Here is an 8881-nt window from a genome sequence, read left to right on the forward strand (position 1 = left end):
GATTTTTCAGATCCACTGTTGTCATTCCGTACTATGGGTCTACCTATACCCCGCCTCCTGACAGATTGACCCATTTGCACTTAAACAAAGGGACCTCAAAATCATGTCCGTAGTCAAGTTCCCATATGTCCACTATGTAACCATAATATATGTCCTTTCCCCTCTCGGTTGCTGCATCAAAGCGGACACCGCTGTTTTGGTTGGTGCTCTTTTGATCTTGGGCGATCGTGTAAAATGTATTCCCATTTATCTCGTATCCTTTGTAAGTCAATACAGTCAAAGATGGTCCCCTGGACAACGAGTACAGCTCATCACAAACAGTGTTGTCACCTCTGAGGCGTGTTTCCAAACAACTGCCAAAAGTCCTGATGTGTTCACATGTAATCCAGTCGTCACACTGCTCCGGGTGTTTGGAGCGCAGACTGTTCTTGTGTTCATCGACATATGGGGTCACCAAGGCAGAGTTCTATAGAACTGTGTAGTGTGCTTGAGACCAAGAATGTCCGTCCCTGCATATTATTGAGTCCGCTCCTAGCGTGCCTTTTCCAGTCAGTCTCCCCTCATACCGCGATTTAGGGAGACCTATCTTCTTAAGGCCAGGAATGAAGTCAACACAAAACCCAGTGACATCCTCTGTTTGATGGCCCATGGAGATGCTTCCTTCTGGCCTAGCGCGGTTACGGACATATTTCTTTAGGACTCCCATGAACCTCTCAAAGGGGAACATATTGTGTAGAAATACGGGGCCCAGAATGACAATCTCGTCGACTAGATGAACTAGGACGTGCGTCATGATATTGAAGAAGGATGGTGGGAACACCAGCTCGAAACTGACAAGACATTGCGCCACATCACTCCTTGGCCTTGGTATGATTTCTGGATCGATCACCTTCTGAGAGATTGCATTGAGGAATGCACATAGCTTCACAATGGCTAATCGGACGTTTTCCGGTAGAAGCCCCCTCAATGCAACCGGAAGCAGTTGCGTCATAATCACGTGGCAGTCATGAGACTTTAAGTTCTGGAACTTTTTCTCTGGAATATTTATTATTCCCTTTATATTCGACGAGAAGCCAGTCGGGACCTTCATACTGAGCAGGCATTCAAAAAAGATTTCCTTCTCTTCTTTGGTAAGAGCGTAGCTGGCAGGACCTTCATACTGCTTCGGAGGCATGCCATCTTTTTCGTGCCAACGTTGCAGGTCCTCCCGTGCCTCAGGTGTATCTTTTGTCTTCCCATACACGCCCAAGAAGACTAGCAGGTTCACGCAAAGGTTCTTCGTCACGTGCATCACGTCGATTGAAGAGCGGACCTCTAGGTCTTTCCAGTAGGGTAGGTCGAAGAATATAGATTTCTTCTTCCACATGGGTGCGCGTCCCTCAGCGTCATTCGGAACAGCTAATCCGCCGGGACCCTTTCCAAAGATTACGTGTAAATCATTGACCATAGCAAGTACGTGATCACCGGTACGCATGGCGGGCTTCTTCCGGTGATCTGCCTCGCCTTTGAAATGCTTGCCTTTCTTTCGACATTGATGGTTGATCGGGAGAAATCGACGATGGCCCAGGTACACATTCTTCCTGCATCTGTCCAGGTATATACTTTCGGTGTCATCTAAACAGTGCGTGCATGCGTGGTATCCCTTGTTTGTCTGTCCTGAAAGGTTACTGAGAGCGGGCCAATCGTTGATGGTTACAAACAGCAACGCGTGCAGGTTAAATTCCTCCTGTTTGTGCTCATCCCACGCACGTACACCGTTTCCATTCCACAGCTGTAAAAGTTCTTCAACTAATGGCCTTAGGTACACATCAATGTCGTTGCCGGGTTGCTTAGGGCCTTGGATGAGAATTGACATCATAATGAACTTCCGCTTCATGCACATCCAAGGAGGAAGGTTATACATACATAGAGTCACGGGCCAGGTGTTGTGATTGCTGCTCTGCTCCCCGAAAGGATTAATGCCATCCGCGCTTAAAGCAAAACACACATTTCTTGGGTCACTTGCAAACTCAGCCCAGTACTTTCTTTCGATTTTTCTCCACTGCGACCCGTCAGCGGGTGCTCTCAACTTCCCGTCTTTCTTACGGTCCTCACTGTGCCATCGCATCAACTTGGCATGCTCTTTGTTTCTGAACAGTCGTTTCAACCGTGGTATTATAGGAGCATACCACATCACCTTAGCAGGAACCCTCTTCCTGGGGGGCTCGCCGTCAACATCACCAGGGTCATCTCGTCTGATCTTATACCGCAATGCACCGCATACCGGGCATGCGTTCAGATCCTTGTATGCACCGTGGTAGAGGATGCAGTCATTAGGGCATGCATGTATCTTCTGCGCCTCAAATCCTAGAGGGCATACGACCTTCTTTGCTGCATATGTACTGTCGGGCAATTCGTTATCCTTTGGAAGCTTCTTCTTCAATATTTTCAGTAGCTTCTCAAATCCTTTGTCAGGCACAACATTCTCTGCCTTCCACTGCAGCAATTCCAATACGGTACCGAGCTTTGTGTTGCCATCTTCGCAATTGGGGTACAACCCTTTTTTGTGATCCTCTAACATGCGATCGAACTTCAGCTTCTCCTTTTGACTTTCGCATTGCGTCCTTGCATCGACAATGACCCGGCGGAGATCATCATCATCTTGATCTTCAGCAGCTTCACCCGTTGCAGTTGCAGCATCATTGGGCACATCGTCTGGTTCCTCTTGATCTTCACCAGCTCCCCCCGTTGCAGCATCACCGTATTCAGGGGGCACATAGTTGTCATCATACTCTTCTTCTTCGCCGTCTTCCATCATAACCCCTATTTCTCCGTGCCTCGTCCAAACATTATAATGTGGCATGAAACCCTTGTAAAGCAGGTGGGTGTGAAGGATTTTTCGGTCAGAGTAAGACTTCGTATTCCCACAATTAGTGCATGGACAACACATAAAACCATTCTGCTTGTTTGCCTCAGCCGCTTCGAGAAACTCATGCACGCCCTTAATGTACTCGGAGGTGTGTCTGTCACCGTACATCCATTGCCGGTTCATCTGCGTGCATTATATATAATTAAGTGTGTCAAAGACCATTACAGAACATCATGAATAGATAATTAAGTGACCAAATTAATAGAAGTTCATCATCACATTAAAACCAAAGTACATACATAGTTCTAATCTAACAACATATAGCTCTCCAGAGCATCTAATTAATTAAACCATACATTGAAACTATGTAAAACATTTCAATGCGAAAACAAATGCGATCATAATCGCAACCAAGGTAACAATTGATCCAACGGCATAATGATACCAAGCCTCGGTATGAATGGCATATTTTCTAATCTTTCTAATCTTCAAGCGCATTGCATCCATCTTGATTTTGTGATCATCGACGACATCCGCAACATGCAACTCCAATATCATCTTCTCCTCCTCAATTTTTTTTATTTTTTCCTTCAAGAAATTGTTTTCTTCTTCAACTAAATTTAACCTCTCGACAATAGGGTCGGTTGGAGTTTCCGGTTCACATACCTCCTAGATAAATAAAATCTATGTCACGTTGGTCGGCATAATGTTCACAAACAATAAATGAACCAATAGTTATAAAGATAATATATACCACATCCGAATCATAGACAGGACGAGGGCCGACGGGGGAGGATACCAAAACCATCGCACTATATAAGATGCAATAATAAAAGTAAGAAAATAATACAAGTATCTAACTAAACATATAAGTAAGAATATTTTTCCTTTCAGAAAGAAGATAAGAACAAGAGGCTCACCACGGTGGTGCCGGCGATGAGATCGGCGCGGGTGATCGACGGCGATGAAGACGGGGACGGGGCGTGACAGACCGCTAAATGTAGACAAATATTGAGGAAAATGGAGCTTGGAGGTCGAGCTTGGAGAGGAGAAAGCTTTAGTGTGGCTCGGGCATTCCATCGAACAACTTGTGTGCATAGGAGGTGAGCTAGAGCACCACCAAGCCCTCTCCCCCTCGGCGGCCAGAAAAACAGAGCAGTGTGCTCTGCTCTTACGTGAGGGGGTATATATAGGCACCTCATTGGTCCCGGTTGGTGGCATGAACCGAGACTAAAGGGGAGCCTTTGGTCCCAGTTCAAGCCACCAACCGGGACCAATGGTAGTGGGCCAGGAGCCAGGGCCATTGGTCCCGGTTCGTCCCACCAACCGGGACCAAAAGGTCCAGACGAACCGGATCCAATGGCCCACGTGGCCCGGCCGGTCCCCTGGGCTCACGAACCGGGACCAATGCCCCCATGGGTCCCGGTTCTGGACTGAACCGGGACTAATGGGCTGAGCTGGCCCGAACCAAAGCCCTGTTTTCTACTAGTGTTATGGCTACATGTCGATGTGTGATGTGCCTGATGGCAAGAAGGAGATGACGCCAGCTGAGAAGAATGATTTTAACAAGAGGATGGCTGCATTGATGCCCAACGTAGAACTTTGAGGACAGCTAGTTGCATAGCGACTAACACCCCAGCACTTTATGTAGTTGCCAACTTGCAATTGCTCTGTTGGATACTGCGGCTTTTGTTAGACTAAATTATCTGTCATGTTCAGTGCGGTTGTATTATGGTAAGCCTGAACTAACTGTGATGCTTGGTGAAAAGTGCTATCTTATATGTTAAGACTGAGTTATCAGTGAGAATGTTGGCTCAAGTGGTATAGTACTATCTTGATGTCATTTGGGTGTCTCTTGGCAAGTAGTTTGTTCGTTTAAGGATGTGGGAGCTATTTGCTCACACTGTATTTCATTTGTCTTATGCATAGCTGAAAACGTGCTTGTGTGGAAAGGGTTTAGCATCCTTTCAATGTAACCTGTGATGACTATTTGGCTACTCTGCTGTGTTCTGTAACAGTATGACATGATTGCTCTCTAACTGCTCCAGTGTGTCAAGATAATTCGGTTTTCGTGACTTAGCAGTACAGTTTGATGTACTCCCTTCGTAAAAAAATATAAGAGCATTTAGATCACTACTTTAGTGATCTAAACGTTCTTATTTTTCTTTACAAAGGGAGTACCATTAATCTTTTGAGGGAATGAAGATCAGGAGTGTCACAAGATGCCTGCATGTAACTTTGAATCCAGTCACAACCATGTATGAACCAATTTTGATTGAATGATGACACTCTTTTCTGACCTCTTGTATGATCATCCTAGTCTAGCAAGCCAACATTGATTTGGTACAGCCATCAAAAGGAATCATTACTTACACCCACCAGGTTATTCAAATGCTCATCTTAGCCTGCTATGCTTGTAATTGTATTTAGTGCCATCTCCAATGGTATTGCATATCTATGCTCTACTGTGGAAGCTGATGAGTATCTTCAGGAGTACAATGACAAGCAAAACTGGGAGAGCGTCACTGTGGAAGCTAATGAGTATCTTCAGGAGTACAATGACAAGCAAAACTGGGAGTTCGTTTAGTCTTGATATCTTCACAATAACACTCTTAATCTTCTAGTACTACTACATTTTTCAGGCCTTGGATATTTTAGCTGTCAGCTGGGACATAGCGAATGTATGATACTGAATCTCAAATATCCTTCACGTTTCAAATTTGCATAGCCCTCTGTAAATTTGGCTTGCAGTGATAGAGAATGGAGAGAACTGGAGTGTGGATATCGCGACAGACAACTTCGTGCAGAAAACCCCATGGGGGAACTTTTCGGAGGCGACGGTCATCAGCATTGGTCTTAATTTCTTTTAACAATAGTATTAGTGTATGAAGAAAAGTACTATGCTGAAAATAAAATTTACTGAATCCTGGTAGTCACTATCCTTATAATGTGTAATACCTCGATAAATAATTTGTTATACTGTTTGATGCCTTGATAAATAAACGAAGTGGGTCACTGCAGTTTAGCAGTATGTTAAGAGGGCAAGAATGAACTAGAAAAAGAAGCAAAATTCTCACAAACCACCGGTCCAAATCGGTTGGACCTTCCCCAGATCTTTACTGGGCACATATGCAATTTTCTAGATATTTTTTAAAATGTTGAAGTTTGAAGAAAAAAAATTAAAATTGCCAACTAAAAAAGGCACTTTCTAGCAACTCGCTGGTCCAAACTGGCTGAAACATTTCAGATTCATTAATAATTACACTTAAGATCACTAGCACCCAAACTCGCAGTGGCCACTGTTGAAATATTATGGTGGGTCTTGGGCCCATCTAACAATTTCAGAAAAATCTCTAAGGGCCCATGTGGCTTATATGGCACTAGGTGGAGAGGAGTTGGACCTCGGATTCTCTTCCACATGCTATTGGGGCTTGAGAAGAGAAGTGGTTCCCACGCGCTCCTCCTCCTCCGCCTTGCCTCGCCGATCTGAGACGTCGAATCGTGAGCTGTTATCAACTTGGGCGTGGGTTCAGCTCACGCGTAATAGATCGCACCCTTGATTCCTTGTAGCAAAACCATTCCAGTTGCACGATTCCTAGAGCTCGATATAACAGAGTCCTTAATTTTAGGTCTTTACATGCATTTACAAGGTTGCATGTTTGTCTATGTTGGGGTGTTGTTCGAAATGCCAACCGTTGCCTTTCTCTTGAGCGAACTATATAATGCTGGGAGCATGTTCACCGCAACAAAAAGACAAACAACTGACCATCCATCTTTATACAAAGAGCATGGCGTTGTACATAAACTATGTGACCGTTTCTCAGCACTACCTGCTCATTGCTATCTACTAGTTAGTACAACTCATTGGCCCGACAGGGGGAGGCCTTGGGATGCATTTGTCACTAGCAGATATGATTCTGGGGTATTGTGAAACAGCACAACAAAAATATCGTACGCCTTTCATTCATACATGCAATCTACTCGGATAGATAGAGATACGATAACACATCATGTCACACAATATCACAACCATATCGTAGTGCCAGCAAGCCAAATTGTAAGTCATCATAATTTAACTGAAAACAAACTGGAGCCATCTTTGGTTCTCAATCTTCAATCTTGACTTCCCTGGTTTTCCTCATTAACAGTTTGGGCTTTTACCCCATTGCCGACCCTACCACTAACCACAAAAGCAATAACCAAAGCGAAGATTGTCGCGTGGGCAGCTGCCTCCAGCAAAGCGTCAGCCCTTGTAGCGAACCGCATCCAGGTCCTACAGGTCAAAAGAAAAAAAATACCAATTCTTGTCAAACAAATAGGAAATTAAGGAAGAATAGACAAAGTGATTTTACATCTGCATGCATCTAGTTTGATTCTCTGATATTGTACGTACCTAAGGGTGGCATGTGGTTTTGGAACGACTTTCCCCCGAGAACGATATTGGAGTGCTAGTGGAAGCGTGTCATGCTTACCAAGAGTCTCACAATTCTTATCTGCCTTACCTAACACATCATACACCTCCACTTTGTTCCGCATCGCCTTAGATACCAAGCTCCGTAGCTCGTCTTTCTTCTGTTGGATCTCGCGCGCAAGGTCTGTAGGAGCATGCTGGATTGACACACATAGATAATGATCAATGTACTTTGTATCATGGAGTATTAATTACTTAAGCGCTGATTGCGATCGATAAATAATTTAAGAAGAATAACAAAAAAACCATACTTGCTGTATATAGATGGAGCCAATATATAATATAGGTTTGGTTTGGTTGCTAATTAAACAAGAGCCCTGTTCAGTGGATTACTGTAAATCAGTTCAAGGTTAAACAAGTACTCCCTCAGTCCCATAATTCTCGTCTTAGATTTGTCTAAATACGGATGTATCTAGTCAGATGTACATCCGTATTTATACATAAACCTAAGACAAGAATTTTGCGACCTGTGTATGATGCTAGGTAATCTTGCTTTATCAAACATTCAAACTTGTCTCCAAATAGAAACGAGAAGCGAAGTCATCTTAATACATGCAAGTTGCTGTTTCCATTGGAAAGAATTGGATTGTCGCTCCATGACGTGATCTTTGATGACGTGGGAAAAATCGCTGAGGTAAAAGATGTCAGTTTTGGTTGAGATACCTCACGGGTGTGCACGAGCCTGCTTCTGCTTGGCGAGAAGAGCCCCTCCGCCCCCGTTCGCTGGAGCAGGGAGCCACGGCCGAGCATCCTCGCCGCGGATCGAAGCGCTGCCGACATGGATCTTGGCCGTCCTGCAAGCAATTACTCGCTCCGTCCTATATAATATAAGAACGTTTCTCAAGCTAGTTATGGATTTGGTCACCACCGCCGGCCGCTCCTCACCACCTATACTATCGATCGGGTTTCAGTCTGTGGAAATTTCGTAGATTTTGGTGAGGATTCTTCCTCCTTGCAGGATTCTTATTGGTCTCCTTCGCCGAGATCGTGAGCGACGCGGACAAGTTTTCTTTCCCTTAGCCCTTGGATGAATCCTATCCGATCCGATACAAAAGAGGGGATTCTCCTTGATCCTTCATAGGATTTTATAAAAAGGGCCGGCCCAAGTTCTATCTACATATACTAAATCTCGGTACGTTTCTTTACTGAGGTTTTTCTTGAGTTTTTTTACTGCCTAAAACTGGTCAAGTCAATGGGTGCTCGGCACGTGTATAAGGCTATAAAGGCTCCTCTCACCCGAGGGTTTCTTTCTCACCTCCTACCCACCCCCGCTGCACCACTGATCTCCCGTTCCCCTCTCAGCGTTGCCTTCACCTTCCATCTCTTCTTCGTGAAGCTCTCGGTCCGTGATTAGATCCATGATGCTCAACCAGACCGATCAAACCGGTGTGCCGCGCGCGGCACTGTGTTTGTGGCCTCGGCCGCCATCACCGTACGTCATGGCGCCGATGTAGAGCCTGAGGTTGCAGGCGCAGGCGTCGAAGATTAACGCGAAGCTGCAGACGATGGCGCCGGACCACCAGGACGTGTAGCACTCGGACATGGCCGACAAACGGTGTTCG

General features: G+C 45.1%; 1 protein-coding gene across 1 annotated transcript; it reads right to left on the reverse strand.

The window, feature by feature from the left end:
• Positions 1 to 6839: 6839 nt before the first annotated feature.
• On the reverse strand, positions 6840 to 8365 carry LOC123179475 (uncharacterized). Its single transcript, XM_044591564.1, has 3 exons — positions 7983 to 8365; positions 7242 to 7456; positions 6840 to 7121 (listed from the first exon to the last, which is right to left on the reverse strand). Exons 1-3 carry the CDS (start codon positions 8097 to 8099, stop codon positions 6962 to 6964), a joined length of 492 nt encoding a protein of 163 aa, XP_044447499.1. The 5' UTR covers positions 8100 to 8365; the 3' UTR covers positions 6840 to 6961.
• Between the last annotated feature and the right edge of the window lie 516 nt (positions 8366 to 8881).

Source organism: Triticum aestivum, chromosome 1D, assembly GCF_018294505.1.
Source record: "Triticum aestivum cultivar Chinese Spring chromosome 1D, IWGSC CS RefSeq v2.1, whole genome shotgun sequence".
Taxonomy (NCBI): Eukaryota; Viridiplantae; Streptophyta; class Magnoliopsida; order Poales; family Poaceae; genus Triticum; species Triticum aestivum.